The sequence below is a fragment of the Mastigoproctus giganteus genome, chromosome 2, assembly GCF_048544385.1.
Source record: "Mastigoproctus giganteus isolate SK-2022 chromosome 2, ASM4854438v1, whole genome shotgun sequence".
In the NCBI taxonomy this organism is placed as follows: domain Eukaryota; kingdom Metazoa; phylum Arthropoda; class Arachnida; order Uropygi; family Thelyphonidae; genus Mastigoproctus; species Mastigoproctus giganteus.
This window is the reverse complement of record NC_143576.1, coordinates 202,535,669-202,559,882: the sequence shown is the minus strand read 5'-3', so window position 1 is coordinate 202,559,882 and position 24,214 is coordinate 202,535,669. Positions and strand designations below refer to the sequence as shown.

General features: G+C 37.5%; 1 protein-coding gene across 1 annotated transcript in view; it reads left to right on the top strand.

Annotated features, from left to right (window-relative positions):
* LOC150089919 (putative phospholipid-transporting ATPase IIA) overlaps nt 1-24,214 on the top strand; it is a 359,368-nt gene that overhangs the window by 202,334 nt on the left and 132,820 nt on the right. The window contains exons 17-18 of the mRNA XM_090368898.1: nt 4,876-5,046; nt 19,407-19,595. Coding sequence (XP_090225024.1) covers nt 4,876-5,046; nt 19,407-19,595 — 360 coding nt within the window. The remainder of the gene's footprint in view (nt 1-4,875; nt 5,047-19,406; nt 19,596-24,214) is intronic.

The following is a 24,214-nucleotide window of genomic DNA, read 5'->3' as shown; positions in this document are numbered from 1 at the left end:
GAGGATATCCAAATTGAATCGTAGGCAGCACTGAACACTGTGATGGAGGACTTTCAGGACTCATTCAAATCATAGGAGAAGTACTGGGATCGGTTTTTACACTCTAAAGGGGACTACTTCAAAGGTACAGTGGTGAATAAGACCCAGTGTGAATCTAATTTATTTTATAAATACATTTCAAGAACCTTTGGGTAGCACTTCGTATGAGGATCAGCAACTGGCACTGGAACTGTTAAATAAACTAGTTGAATCAATAGTAAGCTAAAATTAAAAAGAGATCCATATTTATTAAAACATACACACAAAAATTATACTATTGTTGGGCTTTAAAAGCATTTTATAGCAAAAAGTTCCATATTTACATATACTTTGCTCCTTACAACCATAGATGTTCTCTATATTTAATATTATTAACCAGTGGTACATTATTAGTGTTTGTCATAGCTGATTTCCTGTTATAGGGAAGCAAGACATACAGTAAATAATCATCCCAGTAAGACATTTTCATCATTATTAAAATAAATAATTATTATTACAACATCACAAAGAAACCAGTTGGATGATTCTTTGAGGCAGAGAGCAATAGGAAGAGTGGCAGCAGAAAAAAGCCAAAATGAACAGGTGGCAGAATGTGAATAGTGGCATTTTAACAGATCACAGACTCAGTTTCAGCACATGCAATATCCCTCCCCCGAGATGATTGTGGTCCTAACTGCAGAGAATTCATAGCAATAACTTGCTACAGAGCTTTTATCTACTGGCATTCTATCCTATGGATAGAATGCCAGTAGATAAAAGCTCATTATGCATGACAATAATAATTCATTATGCATGACAATAACCCATCTGTGTACCTTGATCTCTATATACAAAAGATGTTTTTATTGGTGCTAACTGCAAATCAGTAGGACCTACTATCAGTGGACCATGATGTTCTTCACTGTTGAGTCAAGATATAGGCTTCAGTCTTATTCTCAATACATTTTTATCTGGAAGGAGTAGGCAATGGCATTTATTGGGGTGGGCTGATATTTCTGTGAATAGTTGTACAGATTTCTGTGTATTCTTTCTGTAAAGTTTTGCACCTTTCACAGGAGCAATTACTCCAGACATTTATTTTAATGTATGGTAATGCCTTCACTGAGCTTTTCTATTGAACTGATACTGAGGAAGAGTATAAGTCCATATAGAATGGCCAGTCTAATCCCGAGACCTTAGTCTAATAGAGCATACCTGTTGTGCTCTAGGCAGAGGGTTGTCAGTCATACAGCCCCCCCTCCTGGAAACTTCGCTTAGTTTGCATTAGCCTTTGTGGAAAGCTCTGATTGAAGACTCCTTTAAGATTTCCTCCAATCAGGTTTTGAATTCAGACCTCTCCAAATGAATGAAAAGGAGCAAGCCCACTATACTGTCATAGAGGATTATATTCTGAGATCACAGCAGCAAACATCCATTTCAATTATTTCCTATTGCCTTTTTGTAATTTAGGGTAGAAGTCATTACCTTCAAGAAAATTAAAGCAGCTGCAACAGAACTTTGTGTATTTGAAATGTGATGGGGCATTGTATAAAAACAGAATTAAGAACACAAAAAATACCCACCCTCCCTCCCTCCTGTACTTAAGTGATGAAGGGTGTTGTAACCAGTAGTGTTTTCTTTTAAGCAACATTTTATTTTATCTTGCGCTAACATTCTTATAATAACATCTTCAAAAAACAGAATTTGGATGTGAAACTGACTAAAAGGGAAAAAAAAAAAAAAAACCCAGGTTTATTCATATTGTGTTTAACTGATTATTAAGGATTTGAAGAAGGCATATTCAAAATTGTTATACAAGGGTTATTCTTTCCACTTTGTGTTTTGAGATGTTTATCAATCTGATCGTGTAAGTGAAATGAAAATTTAGTGGTGGGATTATATTTATTTTTAAAAATCATAGTAAGTATTGTGTGAATTAAACAGGTGTTGTTAGCTGGTTATTCTGTATCTACACACACATACAGTATGTATATAGGATGATTCAGAATTACAAGTGACTCAATGTTGAACCATCGGACCTTTGTTTTTTACAAAAATATATATATCCAGAATCGCTAATCTTATTGATGTGAAAATATCTTTGGTGGCACCTACTAAATTTCTGACTAAAGTAAAACCATGTCACAAAAATGTGAAGCGGAAATGACTCAAATTACGTCACTTCCTAAGTGATGCTAATGCAGTCACTAACGTTGAATCTTGATGTGAAAATATCTTTGGTGGCACCTACTAAATTTTGGTCTGACAGTCAGTGTTCGACCCATTGGCAAAAATGTGAAAAGGAAATGATGCAAATTATGTCACTTCCTAAATGGCTGTAATGCAGTCACTAACGTTGATTCAGTAGTGTAAACAGCAGGCATGAGCATAAAATGTTACATCATTCATACTAAATATTTCGGACTGAAGTAAAACCAGTTGGTAATGAAAATGTGAGATGACATTTAGGAAGTATGCGAGATGTCATTTAGGAAGTAACGGGTGTGAGCTTATGCTCATACCCACTACTTCCTAAATGACACTTACTCCGTCACTAATGTTGATTCAGTAGAGTAAGTAGTGGACGTGAGCATAAAATGTTACATCGTTCATAACTTCATTTCTAGCAGTTTGAGTTTAAAATGGTTCTGATTTTTGTCAAAGATGTTTTCACATAAAATGTCTTTTGTGTGTATAGGGTATACATGCTTTTTTAAATTCTTTTTAAAGATCCCTTTGCACTGCCATTGCCATGGCGAGGCACCGATTCTGACAGTAAAGAAAGAAATTGGCTATTGTTTACCCAATTCCGGACACTTTGAGTTTGTCATCTGTCTTGATTTTATGCCTTCCTAAGTGCTCCTTCATTGGCCCAAACAACTGATAGTCACTGAGGACTGCAAAAATAATAATTAATGAATTACAAGCCCAAGGTTGTGTATATTGTCATTGTCAAATTTGGACATGCATTATTGTCCAACAGAATGATTCCCTTTGCCAGTGTCTCAGGTCTTTTCTTGTAAATTGCTGTACATACATCATTGAGAAGCAGAGTTGTAACATTGAGCATCAACTGTTGCATGAGGTTGCAGAAAATCAACACTAATCAATCCTCCTGAATTCCAAAAGACACTTGCAGTGACCTTTCCAGATAAGGCTGTCTTGAATTTCTTTGTGGGTGTTTCTTGTGGCACCATTCCATAATGGACCTCTTTGATTTGCAGTAGTGTTCCTGTATCTCATCACAAGTCATTATTTGGTGCCAAAAATATGTTTTCTTCCAGTTCGAATGGGTTTAAATAGCAACATGTTACCTTCTGGTCAAATGTCAGCACCTTTGGGACCCACCAGACTCATGCTTTCTTGATCAGTGAGTGTCCACAAATAATTTTGTGGACACTCACCCATTGCCTTTACACTTCCAGCACTTGATGCCATATCATGTACAGTAATTCTTCTGTTTTCCAAAATCAACTCCTTAAGGCAATGGATGTGCTAGCTATCAGCTGCATGTGCATGTGCAATAGGTTGAAACTTCTTTAGGCCTTGTTGCACCAATCATATACACATATACAAAGTGTCTCTTCCTCATATTGTGCTTTTGATTTGTGAAGGATTTTAGGATAAATTTATTGATACAGCAGTGTTCTGCACTCAGTGATAGTCTGAATATACTGTGTCTGGTGCACTTGGGCAGGGGGCATAGCTCTGTGTCAGGAACTGAGAGCAGTGTTTCCACCATCTGTTTTGAAGTTTTTTTTTTTTTTTTTTTTCTTACTGGTGCACACACCTTATGTAGAGAGGGGTGGTCCAAATTAAACTGCCTTTGTGTGTGTGTGTGTGTGTGTGTATAACAAAAGGCAATATGATTACTTATGTTAAGGTAAAGGTACATGATGATTGCTAATGCCATTAAATAATTGAACATTATGTAATTGCTGTATATTTATTGATACAATTAAAACTATTATGCCGTTAAAATTATAATAAAAACAGGTGTTTATTAACAGATATAGAATTTTATACACAAGTGTGGTGAAATTATATAAAATGGGGAGTTGATTTAGTTATAAACTAGAAATAATGGGGTTAATTTAGGTGTAAACTGGAAATAATGGATTGTTGGTCCAACAGACTAGTGGCACAATTAATTGAAATCATAGAATTAACCTGACTGCGCCCTTACCATCATGCAGTTGAATAAGAAAAGACCATCAGAAAAACACTTTTTCCATATTTGTTTTGCAGCTGCTTACTAACCAAAAATAGTACACATTGCCATCTAACTTGGTGCAGAGAGACAGACGCATTGGACATACAGTAGTGCATAATGTGATGTGGAGTGACTAATCATGGTACACAGTTCGGGTATTGGATGATGAAGCACCTAGGCATGGCATATGTCCAATGAATGGTATTGCTCAGTAATACATTAATAAATGCTTCTCTGCATTATATTTTTCTGTGAAGATAGCAAGACAAAAAGTATAACATAGAGATGCATTTTATTATATTTTACACATGTATCGAAATATAACCCTGTTCCTTTATTAACAGTTTCACCTAAGTTGTGTTATGCCAACAATGGAGCTTGTTGATAGTATTGATGTTGATCTATGAAATCCAGAAAAGTTTAAAATCTGGATCTCGCAATCCTCAGGCATGCCAGATTTTAAAGGGTTTACTGTATGTGTATATATCCTCAGGCTGTTGATAGTAGGAAGGCATGCACACGGCTGTAATGTTGTTTTTTGCCACAGTGAAGTCAAGGTTTGAAGATTCCCTCTAATAAATGAAGATAAAAGTGAAATTTTTATGTGATTATTATTATTTTATAAATGCTTTATTTTCTTTTAGGTTCGACATAGCCAAGCTAAGGTTAGCATTCATGATAGAACAACAAGAGTTGCAGCAGTTGTTGAAAGTCTGGAAAGAGATATGGAACTTCTTTGCCTAACTGGAGTAGAGGACAAGCTTCAAAATGGAGTTAGGCCTACATTAGAGCTATTACGTAATGCAGGCATTAAGGTATGATATTTTGTATATAATATACAAAATCTTTCAAATGTTGTATAACTCATGCCATGTTAAATATTTTTCTTCAATTTTCCCAAATCCTTTAAGATTGTTAAAGTACACTTTTTCCTCAAAGTATCCCCATAAGAAAATAAAGTGACATAAAGAATATGATGGTTAAAGATTATTGCTTACTTGCTCTATCCAGAGCATTTGTTTAAGTTTGCAGTATGTGCTTTTTGTACAGTCCTGCTAAAACCATGAATTACAACTGTCATTCTCCAATATAGTGATAAATTGGCTAATGATCTATTGATAACTGTCATCATTTACAGTTCTTTTGAAAAAAAAGAAAGGATCAACTATATGCTTCCATAATATTGAACACCATAATCGTGTGTTAATGAATAGTTCTTCATCCCAAACATGAGGTTGCCTGTAGTCCAGTTTTGCAAATTTTGACTATTAACACAAAAGTCAGATGAAACCAGGTTTCATCAGGTAAAACATCTAGAATTCTAGGTTGGTTTTTGAATATACCTTTGAACCCAGCAGCTGTATAATGCACGTTGTCTTTTTTTCTAGTTTTTCAACTCTTGAACAATCTCAACAACCCCAACATTCTTTGTTTAAGATACTTTGGTGTGGTATGCCAGTCTCTATGATATTCTGCAGACTGATTTTCTTTGTGGTCTTATTTCCTGATGCATATAATCTTGAATTGCTTTCATTATAACTCAACATCCACTCAGTTTTTTGTCAGCAATATAACATGTCACAGAAATATTATAATTGCAGAATCATCTTTTGTTTGGGACTTGCTTATCAGGAAATCATATTCAAACTTTTCTTGCCACCACTTAAAAAGATTTTGATATGAAATGCAGTGAACCTCTCTTCAATGAAACATGCATTAATACTTCATTGCTGACATAGCAATATTTACAAATATCCTTACAACTTGGTTTTACTGGTTCAAACATGCACAATGATATTGTAGCATTTTACTCAAGCAGCTTCTTGATGTAGTCATAGAATAGTGTTCCATGTATTTTTGAATAGATCCCGACGTTTTTGTTAATAAGAACTTTCTTTTTATCAAGATTAAAAATTTTTTTAAAAATTTATTTGCTTATTTTTATAGGGCAATTTGAGCTAATAATGAAAGTAACTTTTCAGTTTTAAGCCTTTAGGGGTCAAGATAACTGATCATTAGCATTAGTAGAGGCATATGATGCAAGAAAGCAAGCTTATACATCAGCCAAAAAAAAAAAAAAAAAAATTCCTTCCCATTTCACCCATCCATTTGCTCCAAATATTTGTCTAGTTCTGCCTTCAATTTATTTAAACTGTCAACTTCTACAATGACAGATGGAAATTTGTTCCAGCAATCAACCACCTGCTGGCTAAAGGCAAATTTCCCACACATCTATTCTACAACTGTCTTTCCTCAATTTGAGTTTATGTCCTCTCAGGTGATTAATCTGGGCAAGAGGAAGAATCCCATCAGCATTGTGCATGCTCAAACCTTTCAAGGCCTTATACACTTCGCAGGTGCCTAGTCTCTAGGCACTGTAATTTGCAAAAACTTAAGCCTTTCTTCATAAGAGCAACTCTTTATTCCATTCATTAATCTTGTTGCCTTTATCTGTACTTGTTCCAGCAGCTCTACATCCTAAAATGGGGACTCCAGACATGTATATAGTACTCAAGGTGTTGCCTGACCATTTTTCTAGCATGGAATGTGATTATCCCCTTATACTGGCGCCTCCATAGCCAGGTGGGCAGGAGTAGCAGTGCGTAGCACACGCTTCTTGATTAGACCGGGGTTCTAGTCCTTGACCACCAAATACGGAGGATGCAGAAAGGTCAGGGAATGACCACCGCATACCCCTGAGCAATATGGCCTTAGTTGCTAATGCTCCTAAAAATCAAATAACAACAACAACAATCCCCTTATACAAGGGGGTAATCACATTCTTTTCCCTGATAGAAAAATTCCTATATATCATTGACAAGACACCACGAGCAACCCTTGCAGGCACTGCTCAGAAAACTTCATATCTGACTTCACAATTATCTCCAGGTCCTTTTCATCCTCTACCGCCCTCAGTGTAGTACCACACAGTTGATACATTACTCTGGGGTTACTGCTTCCCATATTCAGTACTTTATATTTGTCAATGTTAAACTTCAGTTGCCACCTCTCTGCTTAACTTTTCTGGATACTGTTGCAGTAGCATACTGTCGTTATTGTCATTAACAACCTTGCCAACCTTTGTGTCGTCTGTAAACTTAGACATTAAACCTGATATTCCATCATCAGATCATTAATAAATACAGAAAACAACAATGGACCCAACACTGAACCCTAGGGGACTCCACTAATAACATTTATTCTACGAAGAGCAGTCACCATTGATTACCACTCTCTGTCTTCTCCGACTTAACCATCCCTTTATCAATAGCAGCAATTTGCCTCCAATGCCACACTGCTCCAATTTGTGCAGCAGTCTTCCATATGCAACAGAATCAAAGGCCTTCTTGAGATCCAAGTATATGATATCAAAATTATTCTTTGCCTCCAGTTCCTTTGTGACCACATCATACTATCCAATCAAATTTGTCAGACCAGACTTTCCCTTAACAAACCCATGATGTGTCTGAACTATAACTGAAGTCTTGTCTAGATGATCCTGCAGTGCTTCTTTAACCAGTGCTTCCATTAATTTCCTCAGAACAGAAGGTAAAATGAACAGGTCTGTAATTAGTTTCACCCTTTGATCCACCTTTATGAATTGGGGTCACATTTGCACATCTCCAGTCCATGGGTACTTCCCCTGAGTCCAAAGAAGCTCTCATAATTATGGCTAAGGGTTTGCTTACTTCCTTTGCTGCCTCCTTTAATATAACTGGATAGATCCCATCCACCCTGGGTGCCTTTTTTTATGTTTATCTTCAACAATTTCTCCTCCACTTTCCTCTCAGTTATTACAAAATCATCTAGCTTACTGCCAGAGTTGAATACACCTTTGGCATTCCCCTCGCTGAGTAACTCCTCGTGTGTGAATGTTGATGCAAAATATTCGTTTAGTTTGTTAGCTACCTGAGCAGGATCATCAACAGTTGAACCATCGATATCAAGTGGACCAATCTGATTCATCCCCTTCCTTCTAGAGTTTACATAAGTAAAGAAATCCTTGCTGTTTTTCTTTGCATCTTTTGCCAAAGATTTCTCGTAATCTGCCTTCGCCTGCCTAAACTCCTTTGTAACTTGGTTACAGATCAACTTGTATCTGTCATAGGCTTCTGTGTCACGTGTTAATTTGTATGTATCCCATGCATTTTTCTTCTCTGCCATATGTCTCATTAGTTCATCTGACATCCACTTAGGCCTAAACTTTGAACAATATTTCTTAGTTGGTATGTAAAGCCTAGTAGCTTCCAAGATAAGTTCTTTGAATGCTTCCCATTTTGAATTTGCTGTTGGTAACATCATCAGTTAGTCCCACTGTATAGAATTTAAATACTGTCTCAGACCACCGTAGTCACCTCTACGAAAGCAAAAACCCTTCCCTTTATGCTGCTGTAGAAAACAATCATCCAGTAAATCCACAAAAGCCTTGCTCATGTGTGAGTGACAAACCCACAAGTTCCAGTCAATATCTGGGAAATTAGAATCCCAATTATAAGACAATCTAATTTACCTGCCCAGTTTATATTGCTCTGTTCAGTTGTTCATTATACTCATCAGAGTCATTTGCCCTGTAACACACCTACTCGTAATTTTGCTTTTTCAATGTTTATGTCACACCAAACTGACTCAGCACTGCACTGTCCATCCTTGTCAACTGGCTGCACTTCCTTAGATTTTGTGTATCTTAACTAATAACTTAACCCTTCCTCCTTATCTATCCTGTCTATCCTTCAGGGCGGAATTGATTGACAAGGCTCTCACCATACACTTGTGTTCAAAGAAAGTGCATCATCTAGGAATTTCACATTTCTATCCCTTTTTTGCATTGGTATGTTGCATTAATGACTAGCATCACAAATAGAAATATAAACAAAAGATATTTATTAATAGTTAAGGCAAAGCTAAGTAATATTTGACAGGTGATCTGAAAATATTTCAAAATGAGCATTTGCAACCTTTATACAACAGTTTTTGTAAACACGAAAATGGCTAAAATGTTAATAGAAGCTCTCAGTTCGCTTCAGTATATCATTTTAAATGGAAAACAAATTGAAAAGTTCACCAGGTGCAAACTAATATTTAGTTGAACCACCTCTGGCCCTGATGACAGCAGCACACCGTTGAGGCATTGACAAAATCAATTTCTGAAGATAATCAAATGATAGTTCATGGTTCCAAATATGAATTATGGCTTCCTGAAGTTCATGAAGGGTCTTTGGTTTCTTTCTGGAAACTGCAGATTCCGCACAATGTCAACAGTCCTCTATAGAATGCAGGTCCAGGCTGTTTCTTGGCCAGATAAGAGTTGTAATGGACTGTTCTTCCAACCATTTTTTCACCTGTAACAAATGTAAACATATTACTGTCGAGCCTCTAATGCAGAAATGAGGTTAAAATAACTACAGAGGTGCCTACATACACTTTTCTCCCGATGACAAGGAGCAGAGTCATCCTGAAAGATGCAGTTACTTGGTAGGTTGAAATGGTCTCTAATGGTTGGCAGCAATTTGCCTTCCAATATAGCCAGGTATCCATTGACATTTACGGAACCTTTTATTATACGAAATGCACCCCCATATCATTTTTGGCACCTCTGTAGCTAGGTGGGCAGGTGTAGTAGTGTGTAGTACATGCTTCTTGATTAGACCGGGGTTCGAGCCCGTGACCACCAAATACAGAGATTGCGGAAAGGTCAGGGAATGACCACCGCATATCCCCAGATCAGCACATCTCAAGTGTGCCAGAAGATCTTTTTTCAGATTAGATAGCTGAGGAGGTAAATTGAAATCACCACAAACTAAGTGAGAAGCTGTGGGATGCAGCTGATTGATTATCCAGTTGGAAACTTCAAGGAAACTTTCCCTTAACAAACCAATGCTGTGTCTGAACTATTGCTGCTGTCTTGTCCAGGTGATCCTGTATCACCTCTTTAACCAGTGACTCCATTATTTTCCCTTGAACAGAAGTTTAACTAACAGGTCTACAGTTATTTATGTCACCCTTTGAACCCCACTTGTGAATTGGGGATACATTTGCACATGTCCAATCCATGGAGGCCTTCCTTGACTCTAAGGATGCTCTCATAATTATGGCTTAGGGTTTGCTTGCTTCCCTTGCTGTCTCCTTCATTATAACTAGATAGATTCCATCTGCCCCAGGTGCCTTTCTTATGTTTAACTTTGACAATTTCTCCTCCACTTTTCTCTCAGTCATCACAAAATCGCTTAGCTCCCTGTTAGAGTTTGATAAACTTCTGGCATTTCCCTCCTTGAATAACTCCTCATATGTGAATGAGGAGCAAGATATGCAAGATATTCATTCAGTTTTTCAGCTATTTGAGCAGTATCATCAATAGGCTAAAGGGGTAGAATATATTTCAGCCTGGACTGTACTTGTTAACAGGAGAGACTGCTTCTACAGGGATGGGATACACTTAAATAGAAAGGGTGCAAGCATATTTGCTGATGCTATTGAGGCAGTGTTAGGTGGGTCGGAAAACTGCTAGCTTGTGGGGGGGGGATACAAAGACTAATAGATTAATAGTAGCCACTGGCAGAGGTGAAAGTGATTCTTGCACTGCTTCTATTGGAATGAGCAGAAGCCTGAAAAACAAGATGCAGGATATTTCAGAAACTGCTGGGAGTCATTGCGGTACAAGTAAACACATGGGTTGTGTTAGGGTAGCTAAGAATGGGAACAGGTGCATGTATACTTGCGTGTACAGCAGTGCTAGGAGTTTGGTAAATAAATTTGATGAATTTGAGGTATTGCTCAAAGCATCAAAGGTGGATATTGTTGGGATATCAGAGACATGGTGTCACACAGATATAAGGAATGCAGAACTGGAATTTGGGGAGTACATCTACAGAAAGGATAGACAGGATAGAAAGGGAGGAAGGGTTATGCTATTAGTTAAGAAACACATAAAATCCAAGCAAGTGAAGCCAGTCGACATCACTGGATAGTGCAGTGTTGAGTCAGTTTGGTGTGACATTAGCATTGGAAGATCAAAATTGAGAGTAGGAGTGTGCTATAGGCCTAATAATCTTATTATACTCTGATGAGTATAATAAGATACTGTACAGGGAAATAGAATGGGCCAGTAAATCAGAGAATCTTATAATGGGGGATTTTAATTTCCCAGATATTGACTGGAATTTGTGGGTTGGTCACTCACACACTAGCAAGGCTTTTGTGGATTTATTGGATGATTGTTTCCTACATCAGCATGTTCGGGAGGCAACTAGAGGAAGTAATACTCTTGATTTGATTATCAGTAGTGATTCTTCATGCATTAAGAATCTGCAGATAAAGGAACCACTAGGTGGCAGTGATCACAGTGTGCTGAAGTGGGATTTACTCAAGGAAGTAACTACCATCAGGGATAAAGGGAAGGGTTTTTGCTTTCGTAAAGGCGACTACGATGGTCTGAGACAGTATTTAAATTCTATACAGTGGGATGAACTGAAGATGTTACCAACAGCAAATTCAAAATGGGAAGCATTCAAATAACTTATCTTGGAAGCTACTAGGCTTTACATACCAACTATGAAATATTGTTTAAGGTTTAGGCCTAAGTGGATGTCAGATGAACTAATGAGACATATGACAGAGAAGAAAAATACATGGAATTCATATAAATTAACTCATACAGAAGCCTATGATGGTTCAACTAAATATTAGTTTGCACCTGGTGAACTTCTCAATTTGTTTTCCATTTAAAATGATAAACTGAAGCGAATTGAGAGCTTCTGATAACATTTTTAGCCATTTTCGTGTTTACAAAAACTGTTGTATAAAGGTTGCAAATGCTCATTTCGGAATATTTTCACATCACCTGTTAAATATTACTTAGCTTTGCCTTAACTATTAATAAATATCTTTTGTTTATATTTCTATTTGTGATGCTAGTCATTAATGTAACATACCAATGCAAAAAAGGGATAGAAATGTGAAATTCCTAGATGATGCACTTTCTCTGAACACAAGTGTATGATGAGAGCCTTGTTATTAGTGTTAAGTTATCAGTGCAGTGTTGAGTCAGTTTGGTGTGACATAAACACTGAAAAAGCAAAATTAAGAGTAGGTGTGTTATAGGGCAAATGACTCTGATGAGTATAATGAACAACCGAACAGAGCAATATAAAGTGGGCCGGTAAATTAGATTGTCTTATAATCTAATTTACCGGCCTAGTTCCAGTCAATATCTGGGATTCTAATTTCCCAGATATTGACTGGAACTTGTGGGTTTGTCACTCACACACGAGCAAGGCTTTTGTGGATTTACTGGATGATTGTTTTCTACAGCAGCATGTTCGGGAGGCAACTAGAGGGAGTAACATGCTTAATCTGATTATCAGTAGTGATTCTTCTGGAATTAAGAATCTGCAGTTAAAGGAACCACTAGACGGCAGTGATCACAGTGTGCAGATGTGGGATTTACTCAAAGAGGTAACTACTATCAGGGTTAAAATGAAGGGTTTGTGCTTTCGTAAAGGTGACTACGGTGGTCTGAGACAGTATTTAAATTCTATACAGTGGGACCAACAGCAAATTCTAAATCAGAGCATTCAAATTATTAACCTTGGAAACTACTAAACTTTTCATACCAACTAAGAAATATTGTTCAAGGTTTCGGCCTAAATGGATGTCAGATGAACTAATGAGCCATGTGGCAGAGAAGAACAACTTCTTCGTGGGATACATATAAATAAACAGGAGACACAGACGCCTATGATAGATATAAACTAGTCTGTAACCAAGTTACAAAGGAGGTTAGGCAGGCAAAGGCAGATTACGAGAAATCTTTGGCAACGGATGCAAAGAAAAACAGCAAAGAGTTCTTTACTTATGTAAACTCTAGAAGGAAGGGGATGAATCAGATTGGTCCACTTGATATCAATGGGTCAACTTGATGATCCTGCTCAGGTGGCTAACAAACCCAACTAGTATTTTGCATTTACATTTAAACATGAGGAGTTATTCATGAAGGGAATGCCAGAGGTGAAGTAAACTGTGGCAGTGAGCTTGATGATTTTGTAATAACTGAGAGGAAAGTGGAGGAGAAATTGTTGTGGATAAACATAAAAAGCACCCGGGGTGGATGGGATCTATCCAGTTATATTAAAGGAGGCAGCAAAGGAAGTAAGCAAACCCTTAGCCATAATTATGAGAGCTTCTTTGGACTCATAGGAGGTACCCATGGACTGGAGATGTGTAAATGTGACCCCAATTCACAAAGGAGAATCAAAGGCTGCTCTGTTGAGTCAGTTTGGTGTGAGATAAGCACTGCGAAAGGAAAAATAAGAGTAGGAGTGTGTTATAGGCCTAATGACTTGAATGAGTACAATGAACAATTGTACAGAGAAATAGAGTGGGCCAGTAAATCAGAATGTCTTATAATGGGGGATTTTAACTTCCCAGATATTGACTGGAACTTGTGAGTTGGTCACTCACACACTAGTCAGACTTTTGTGGATTTATTGGATGATTGTTTTCTGCAGCAGCATGTTCGAGAGGCAACCAGAGAAAGTAACACTCTTGATCTGGTTATCAGCAGTGATCATTCGTGTATTAAGAATTTGCAGATAAAGGAACCACTAGGTGGCAGTGATCACAGTGTGCTGAACTGGGATTTACTCAAAGAGGTAACTACCGTCAGGGGTAAAGGAAAGGGTTTTTGCTTCCGTAAAGGGGAGTACAGTGGTCTCAGACAGTTTTTAAATTCTGTACAGTGGGATCAACTGACGATGTTACAAACAGTAAATTCTAAGTGGGAAGCATTCAAGGAATTAATCGTGGAAGCTACTAGACTTTATATACCGATTAAGAAATAATGTTCAAGGTTTAGGCCTCAATGGTTATCAAACGAACTAATGAGACTCGTGACAGAGAAGAAAAATGCATGGGATGCATATAAATTATCAGGTGACGCAGAAGCCTGTGGCAGATATAAGCTAATCTGTAATCAGGTCACAAAGGAGGTTCGGCAGGCGAAGGCGGATTACGAGAAATCTTTGGCAAAAGATGCTAAGAAAAACAGCAAGGATTTCTTTACTTATATAAACTCTAAAAGGAAGGGGATGAATATGATTGGTCCACTTGACATCGATGGATCGACTGTTGATGATCCTGCTCAGATAGCAAACAAACTGAATGAGTATTTTGCATATACATTCACACGTGAGGAATTATTACAGTTTGAAAATGGAAGAAGGTTATCAAATTATAGCAGTGTGCTTAATGATTTTGTAATAACTGAGAGCAAAGTGGAGGAGAAATTGTTGAAGTTAAACATAAGAAAGGCATCTGGGGTGGATGGGATCTATCCAGTTATTTTAAAGGAGGCAGCAAAGCAACTAAGCAAACCCTTAGCCATAATTATGAGAGCATCCTTGGACTCAGGGGAGGTTCCCACGGACTGGAGATGTGCAAATGTGTCCCCAATTCACAAAGGTGGATCGAAGGGTGACACGAGTAATTACAGACCAGTTAGTTTAACTTCTGTTCCGGGTAAAATAATGGAGTCACTGGTTAAAGATGCATTGCAGGATCATCTAGACAAGACTGCAGCAATAATTCAAACACAGCATGGGTTTGTTAAGGGAAAGTCTTGTCTGACAAATTTGATTGGTTATTATGATGTGGTCACAAAGGAACTGGATGCAAAAAATAATTTTGATATCATGTACTTGGATTTCAGGAAAGCTTTTGACACTGTTGCGCATGGAAGACTACTGTACAAATTGGAGCAGAATGGTATTAAGGGTAAGTTGCTACAATGGATAAAAGGATGGTTAAGTGGGAAAAGACAGAGGGTGGTAATCAATGGGTGCTGCTCTTTGTGGACTAATGTTATTAGTGGAGTCCCACAGGGTTCGGTGTTGGGTCCACTGTTGTTTTGTGTATTTATCAATGATATTGATGAAGGTATATCAGGCTTAATGTCGAAGTTTGCAGATGACACAAAGGTTGGCAGGGTTGTTAATGACAGTAATGGCAGTGTGCTACTGCAACAGGATCGAGATAATTTGGGCAGATGGGCTAAGAAGTGGCAACTGAAGTTCAACCTTGACAAATGCAAAGTACTGCATATGGGGAGAAGTAACCCCAGAGAAACGTACCAACTGTGTGGTACTACACTTAAGGTGGTAGAAAATGAAAAAGACCTGGGAGTAATTGTGCAGTCAGATATGAAGTTTTCTGAGCAGTGCAGACAGGCTGCTAGGGCAGGTCATGGGGTTTTGTCAATGATATATAGGAATTTTGCTAGCAGGGAAAAGAAGGTGATTGTCCCTCTGTATAAAGCAATGGTCAGGCCACGCCTTGAGTACTGCGTACAGGTCTGGAAGCCTCATTTTAGGAAGGATGTAGATTTGCTTGAGCGTGTACAGAGAAGAGCAACACGATTGGTGAGGGGAATGAAGGGATTCTCTTACCAAGAGGGGCTAAGTTCTGCAAATTTCAGTGGCTGGAGACTAGGCACCTGCGCGGTGATCTGATTGAGGTCTATAAGGCCTTGAATGGGTTGAGCACGCTGAATTCTGATGGGATCCTTCCACTTGTTCAGATTACGAACCTACGAGGACATAAGTTCAAATTAAGAAAGGACAGATGTAGAATAGATGTGCGGAAATTTGCCTTTAGCCAGCGGGTGGTTAATTGCTGGAACAAACTTCCATCTGTCGTTGTGGAAGTTGATAGGTTAAATAAATTTAAGGAGGAACTGGACAGGTATTTGGAGGGAATGGTGTGATTTTTTTTTTTTTTTTTTTTTTGGCTGATGCTGCATAAGCTCCTACACTTGCTTTCTTGCATCATGTGCCACTACTACTACTACAAGTAATTATAGCCCTTTGAGTTTAACTTCTGTTCCAGTTAAATTAATGGGGTCACTCGTTAAGGAAGCACTGCAGGATCATCTAGACAAGACTTCTGTCATAGCTCGGACACAGCATGATTTTGTTAAGGGAAAGTCTTGTTTGACCAATTTGATTGGATACTATGATGCAATCACAAAAAAAAACTGGATGCAGGGAATAACTTTGATATTATATACTTGGATCTTAGAAAGGCTTTTGATACTGTTGCACATGGAAGACTGCTGCACAAATTGGAGCAGTGTGGCACTGGAAGCAAATGGCTGCTATTGTTAAAGGGGTGGTCGAGGGGGAAAGACAGAGTGGTAATTAATGGACACTGCTTATTGTGGACTAATGTTATTAGTGGAGTCCCTCAGGGTTCAGTGTTGGGTCCATTATTGTTTTTGGTACAGTAAACCCCCGCTATTCGCGGTATCTGTATTCCCGGTTTCGCGTATTCGCGATCACCGATTTAATATAAAATGAAACCTAAAAAAAACGTGAATTTTAAAGCGCCGTGAATATTTTCCGCCATAAAAAAAAACATGGGCGTTGCTAAAATTATCTTTCCCGGTCAAAACAGCGCTCAGTGGGTCGTGGGAGAGGGGTGACAAAATCGCGATTTTGGTGTTTTTCTCGCTAATCCTTGTTCAGTATGTGTTATGCGCTTGTCATGGAAGGTTTCATTGTTTGCTTTTAATTTATATGCTTATAAATTGAATAAATTTATAAATTGATATGCCTACAAAAATGATAAATCTGCCATTTTGCAGTGTAAAACACTTTTTCCAGTGTGTTAACGGTGGAAAAGTTCTTTCTAACCTCTACAAAAATATGGCTACGAATAACAAGAGAAATGTGAAAATATCAAAGGTGATGGACATTAGTGAATAAAATTGAGTTATTAGACAAAATTTCTAATGGTGAAAGTGTCTCCTCAGTGGCAAAACATTATAAAATCAATGAGTCAACGGTACGATCAATCAAGAAATCAGAAGAAAAAATCCGCCGTAGTGTCTGTGAAAACGCGCTAATTGCTTCAAAAATTTGCTCTGTAACTCGTGATGCTAAATTAGAAAAAATGGAAAAAGCTTTAAATTTGTGGATAGAAGACCGAACTCAAAATAAAATTCCGTTAAGTTCACTCATCATTCGTGAAAAGGCAAAACTCCTTTATCAACACTTCAGCGAAACTGGTGATAGCACTGGTGGGATAAGTTTTTTAGCTAGCAAAGGCGCTGGATTGAAAGATTTGTTTGAAATTTCTAATAAATATTACATTTAATATTAAATTGTTTGTTATTTTCATTTCGATGCCATATGCTTGCATTTCACTATGTACTGTCTATGTAAGGCGCCTCCGTAGCCAGGTGGGAAGGAGCAGCAGTGCATAGCACACGCTTCTTGATTAGACCGGGGTTCAAGCCCGTCACCACCAAATACGGAGGATGCGGAAAGGTCAGGGAATGACCACCGCATATCCCGGAGCAATATGGCCTTAGTTGCTAATGTTCCTAAAAAAAAAACTAAACAAACAAACAAACTGTCTATGTACATTGTCATATTATGAAGGTACATATAATACATACATAGACAAAATTTTAGACTAGTTTGTCTTATATATTTCATACTTTGGAACGGAACCCCTTTATTACTATGGGAGCCATAACTCAGTATTCGCGTTTTTGGTATTCGCGGCATTTCTCAGGAACGCAACCCCCGCGAATTGCGGGGGTTTACTGTATTTATAAATGATATTGATGATGGTATATCAAGCTTACTGTCCAAGTTTGCAGATGATACAAAGGTTGGCAGGGTTGTTAAGGACACTACTGACACTATGCTGCTGCAACAGGATCTGGATATGTTGAGCAGAATGGCTGAGAGGTGGCAAATGAAGTTTAACATTGACAAATGTAAAGTACTACATATGGGAAACTGCAATCCAAGAGCAATGTATCAACTCTGTGGTACTACACTGACAGTGGTAGAGAATGAAAGGACCTGGGGGTAATTGTGCAGGCAGATATGAAGTTCTCTGAGCAGTGCAGATGGGCTGCAAGAGTAGCGCATGGGGTCTTGTCAATGATATACAGGAATTTTTCTAGCAGGGATAAGGAGGTGATTATTCCCTTGTATAAGGCAATGGTCAGGCCACACCTTGAGTACTGTATACAGGTCTGGAGGACTCATTTCAAGAAGGATGTAGAGCTGCTGGAACGAGTACAGAGAAGGGCAACAAGGTTAGTGAACGGAACGAAGGTTTGCTCTTACGAAGAAAGGCTTAAGTTTTGCAAATTACAGTGTCTGGATACTAGGCACCGGCCAGGTGATCTGATAGAGGTGTACAAAGCCCTGAATGGTTTGAGCATGCTCAATGCTGATGGGATACTGCCTCTTGCTCAGAATAATCACCTGAGAGGGCATAAATTCAAATTGAGGAAAGACAGATGTAGGATAGACTTGCGGAAATTTGCTTTTAGCCAGCGGGTAGTTGGTTGGTGGAACAGACTTCCATCCCTTGTCGTGGAAGTTGATAGCCTAAATAAATTTAAGGCTCAGCTGGACAGGTATTTTGAATGAACGAAGGAGTGAAGTGGCAGTGGGGTTTTTTTTTTTTTTTTTTGGCTGATGCTGCATGAGCTTGCTTTCTTGCATCATATGCCTCTACTAATGCTAATAGTCAAACCATCTATGTGGTTCGACTATCTTTTGGATGCTTTCTCTTGAAATGTTCACCAGTTTGTCTTTAGCTTCTGTATTTCATCCAAAGTAGATTCTCTTAATGAAAACATTCTAGTACAGTGTTTCTTTTGTTGTGCACTTCTACCTTTTCTTTAAATCTGTTCCTATTTCATCTCTTGGTTGAATTCAGTGAAACCTCTGTTTTTAATGTGTTCTAATCTTCTCATCCATTCACTTAAACCTTTCAAATAATGAATTGTTAATTTGTTTGTTTCTCTCCTTTGAAAATTGTCAATGAAGGTTTGATGAAAGCAAAACTGTTTTAATAGTCATTCATTAATCATTTCTCTTAAATTTAAAAATATTCAACAGTATGTTGAGATTATAAACACATAAAATGCATACACAGGCAGAAAAAAGTTAAACTGCAAATTAGTTAACTTGTAATTTAAAATTAAATGTTATGAGTCATTACATAAATTACTTTAAAAGATAAGCACCTATCATCGTTTTAATATTAAAAGGTATAATTCTCTTTCATTGTGATTAGTCTTAATAGTAATGTCATAACAATGTTATTAATGATTTCTGAAGAAGAAAGAATTGATAATTCATGAATGTTTTTCTAGGTGTGGATGTTAACAGGAGATAAATTAGAGACAGCAACAAGCATTGCTAAATCTTCAAGGTTGGTATCCAGGACACAGCAGATTCACAGTTTTCGTACTGTTTTGTCACGTACTGAAGCTCATCTTGAATTAAATGCTTTTACTCGGAAAAGTGACTGTGCTCTTATAATTAAAGGAGATTCTCTTGAGGTAATTTTGTTAGTCTGGTATAAAATACTGTTTATTCTAGTAACTCAATTTGATATCATTCTTATTTGCTTAATTTTTCTATGACTGTTTTTTTTCACCAGTTTTTCTGAAATGTTAGTATACTCCTTTTTTGATGTGTGTGTCACACACACACACACACACACACACACACACATACGAGAGAGATAGAGAGAGAGAAATAAGAAAGGTTGTCATATTAGTATAGTTACAGTTGGTATATCAGTGGTCATTGTTATGTTTAAAATTCAGTAATTTGATGCAAATGAGAGATAAAAAAATTAGATAAGTTATGAGCAAGGCTTGCAATGAAAAATGTATGCCTTTATATACACTACCCTACCATTAACATCTGGATACCTTTAATGTTCTCCACTTTTTTATTTTTGTAAATGTTCTCAGATATTTTCTTCTAATTTGGTCTTCAAAACATTGACCAGTTCAGCTCTGAGTTTTGAGCAGTCTCTCCTCACATACACCTGACAATATGATTCATCCCAGGGATTCCCTGTAGGATTGGGGTCAGGGCTATGGCCTGGCAAATTGAACTTTTTGATGCTCATGTCTTCAAACCAGTCCATCACAATGTGAGCAGTATGACTTGGAGAGTTGTTATACTGATACAAGTATGGATTTTCCTTGATGCACTGCCACAACCTTGTTAATGCATTATTGTCCAGGTTGTTTTGTCCGGAACAACCAGTGGTCTTAGGCCAAACTGTGAAAAACAGCCCAGACCATTGCTCTGCCTCAGCCAGACTTCATTGATACAGTTTATTCTAGGTAACTCTGATACAGTTTATTCTAGGTAACTATTTCATAAGTAGCTTTCTCTGGGCATCTGCCACACCCTGACACAACTGTTATTAATTCACTTGCACATATATACTGTAACAGTGTGTTTCTGCTAAAAGGCACAGTAGTCTATTCACTTATTTTTAAGTTTAGGCTATTTGTTACTTGGACCTTTTCTGCCACATTTGAGCTGAAATTGTTGAATTTGATGTTAAAATCGGATTAAGCATTACCATTTAGGTATTAATTTCTAAGTTAAAATTTTGCCTGTGAGCTGCTTTATTCTTAATAGGGAAGCTGATTCCTATTTGTTTAGTGTAAAACTGTCATGGGTGTACTTTGAAACAACTGTAAACTGATTTTATTAGAGTGAGTTAAAAAAAAAAAAAAATCCAAGCACAGTAATGGTGATTATGTAATGTTTGCTCTTCACTATGTGCATTTAGCCTTGTATAACATCTAGCAGTAACAAGGCAGTTACGTTATCTCCTCACTACAACCAGTGTGTGTGTGCACTTTTTTAATTTTTAAATTTCTATTAAATTAGTTTATGTTCATTTCAGCAGTCCACCAATTTTTATTCAATGGGAACAACTTTCCCATTGACAAAAAAACACTTCATATGCAAAATTTAAACTCCATGGTTCATATTGAGCTTTGATGTGACAAACTGATTTCTAATTGTGTTCCAGTTGGAGCCATTCAGAACGTTGAGATGCTCCAAAATCTGTTGGACACCAAGTCTTGTGTGGTATCCTACACTCTTTCTACATTAAGATTTGCTGAGCTTCTTTTCACCTGGCATGCCAGCTAAAAATGAAACCTCTACGCAGTGGTGGATTTCCGCACAGGTGCACGAGATGCGCGCCTGGGTCTCTTAAATAGAGGGGGTCTCAAATCTCAGGTCTCGAAGAAAAAAAATGAAATTGTTTCATTTTTAATTTTTACACTCATCTTTATTAAGGTTACTGAATAAAACTATAATTTAATATGAGAAGTTAGTAAACTCTTATGCGAATATTCCCACATATTATATGAAATATCTATGCGAACTAAGTGAATCTGCAGTAGAATACGTATTATCATTAATGGTTAGTTGTGCAATTTTTCATTTAAACATTAGTTAAAATATGTATGAAAGAATTGCGCAACCAAAATGATTAAAACCGCAACACCAAATCTAGAACGCGTGCTATAGCAAAAACGTGCACGTAGAATGCACGCTGTAGTGGTACCAAAAATATTTAGGGGGGGGCCCTCAAAATTGAATTGTGCCTCTCAAGTGCTAAATCCACCACTGCCTCTACCTACTGTAGCTTCCTTTCTACCTTTGTGGTGCCACCTTCTATCTGCATTATTTGTATGAAATTCATTTGTAAATAATGTATATGCATATATTTATAATATATTTGTGTGTGTGTTTCAAAATTACAGAGAAGAAATATAAAGTTTGCATGTAAGTTCAAGGACCCCACTTTGGACAATTGTTATAAAATGCTTTGTATGCATTTTATAACAATTATTTTGGCTGTGTTTATAGGACTTTTTATTCTTACTTTAGGCTCTAGAATACATTCCTGGACTACTCCACTCCAGTTATACTCCTAATAGTTTTCAATTTATCCTAACAATCACAAAAGTCTTGGGGCAGCCAACAGTACTGCCTCCCAGACTATTTTAACACCCCATCAGGCAGATAAATGACACTAGAAAAAACTTTCCATTTAGTGAAAACTTGATTGTAGCAGGTTGATCTGGTTCAACATCAGGTATGCATCCCCTCCTATCCTAAACCTGAGAAAAAATAGAAGGTTAATAAAACTATCAAAACCTTTATACCAAAGAAAATATTAGGATAAACAACCATAAAGAATCTACTCTTGGGAGATTCTTGGGAATTAATAAGAGAAGTGAGCCTTGGACACATTATATACATAATGTGTCCAAGGCTCACTTTGTCCAGTAAGTGGAGATGTAATATTAATTGTCACAGCCAGTGTCTGGCTTGCATAATTTAAATCATAGCCATTCAGTTTTTTGCCATTGATAACACTGAACAAATAAGTTTTGGTCATATCTTGTTATGGGCATGAAAGTAAGTTTACCTTATTGATTTTGGGGTGCTAAACACTTAAATAGTGCTTAAAATGGCAGATTGGCTCTTGTTTTCGAAAAAAGTAGCTTTTTATATTTATACAAGGTATATTTTTATTTATATGGCAGTAAGATGTAGCTACAAACATACCTATATCAAACATGGGACCTTTTTGCCCTTCGCTTGTATTCAGCTTCGGGAGCATCCCTTTTCACCTTCCAACAATAATCGGCTAACATGGTAGCACTCCATATACTTTTGTATCTTTGTTCCATCACTGCAATGTCTTGATGGAAGTACTCACCATGTTCGTCGCTGATGGCACCACAGTTTGGTGGGAAGAAATCTAGGTGTGAGTGCAAGAAATGCATATTCAATGACATGTTGCACCCTAGTTTTTTGTAAGAAGTAATGAGATCTTCCACAAGCTGCCTGTAGTTGCTGTCTTTAACGTTTCCTAGAAAACCAGTCAAAACACTTTGAAAAGCTTTCCATATTGTTTCTCACTATCACTAAGGATACATTCAAACTGTTTGTCTTTGAAAAGTTGCCTTATCTGTGGACCAATGAAGCCTGTCTTAATCTTCTCTGTATTAAGTCTTGAGAATTTCTCATGCAAGTATGTGAATGCAGGACCATTCACTTCCAAAGCCTTCATAATTTTTCATGAGCCCCAGTTTGACGTGGGGTGGTGGAAGCAAATTTTTATTTGGGTCTACCAGAGGTTCAAATGCTACGTTCTTCATTCCAAGTGTTAATTTTCATTGAGGCCAACTCCTCTTCTCGTAGTGCATATACTTGGCACAACTATCCCACTTGCAGAGAAAGCAACAATATTTAGTGTAACTCTTTTGTAGTCTTAATAAAATGGCATTTCCTTTAAATCACCACATATCTGCCACTCATACTTCTGATAGTGTACACCTAAGAGGATGTTCTCCATGTTTGCATATGTTTCTTTTTTGTGGATGGCATACACAAGAGGTATTGAAGGCAGCATATTTCCATTGTGTAATAATTCAGCCTTAAGGCTAACCTTAGAAGCATTTATAAATAGTTGCCATTCTTTGGGAATGTGCCTCATGTTCATTGCTGCCATTAGATCATCAACATCCTTACAAGCAGTGACTTCACCTTCTGTTTGATAAATTTATCATAGTCTTTATTTTGAGTACAAAATGTCACTTTCACAGAATGATCTAGAAGATTCCACTGTGGTAGTCTCTCGACTAAAAGCTCTGCCTTATTCTTTGGCAGTTTGAGATCCCTGATGAGGTCATTAAGCTCACTTTCTGTGATGTTATGTAGTTCAGATGGATAAAGGTTTGGACAAAATGGTGAATCCCTTGACATGGACAACTGCTGTACTTCTTTGTATATATCAAGTTGATGTTAATTGGTGTCTTCATCTTCATCTTCATCGAAGTATACTGAAAAATGGTCGGGTAGTTCTGGAATAGGTAGTATTTTACCGTGAGGCATGGGATGAATTGCAGATGGTATATTTGGGTACGCCACTGTTCACTTTTTCTTCATTGTCATCCCTTTTCTAATAGGAGGTACCATACAGAAGTAACAGTCTGTGTGACGTAATTTATTGGCTCTCTCCATATCATGGGCACTGCAAAAAGCATAAAACATCCCTTTCAATTCACCCATGTGTTGAGTTTGATGAACAGATAGTGCAGCATATGTGTGGAGCCCAGTTCTT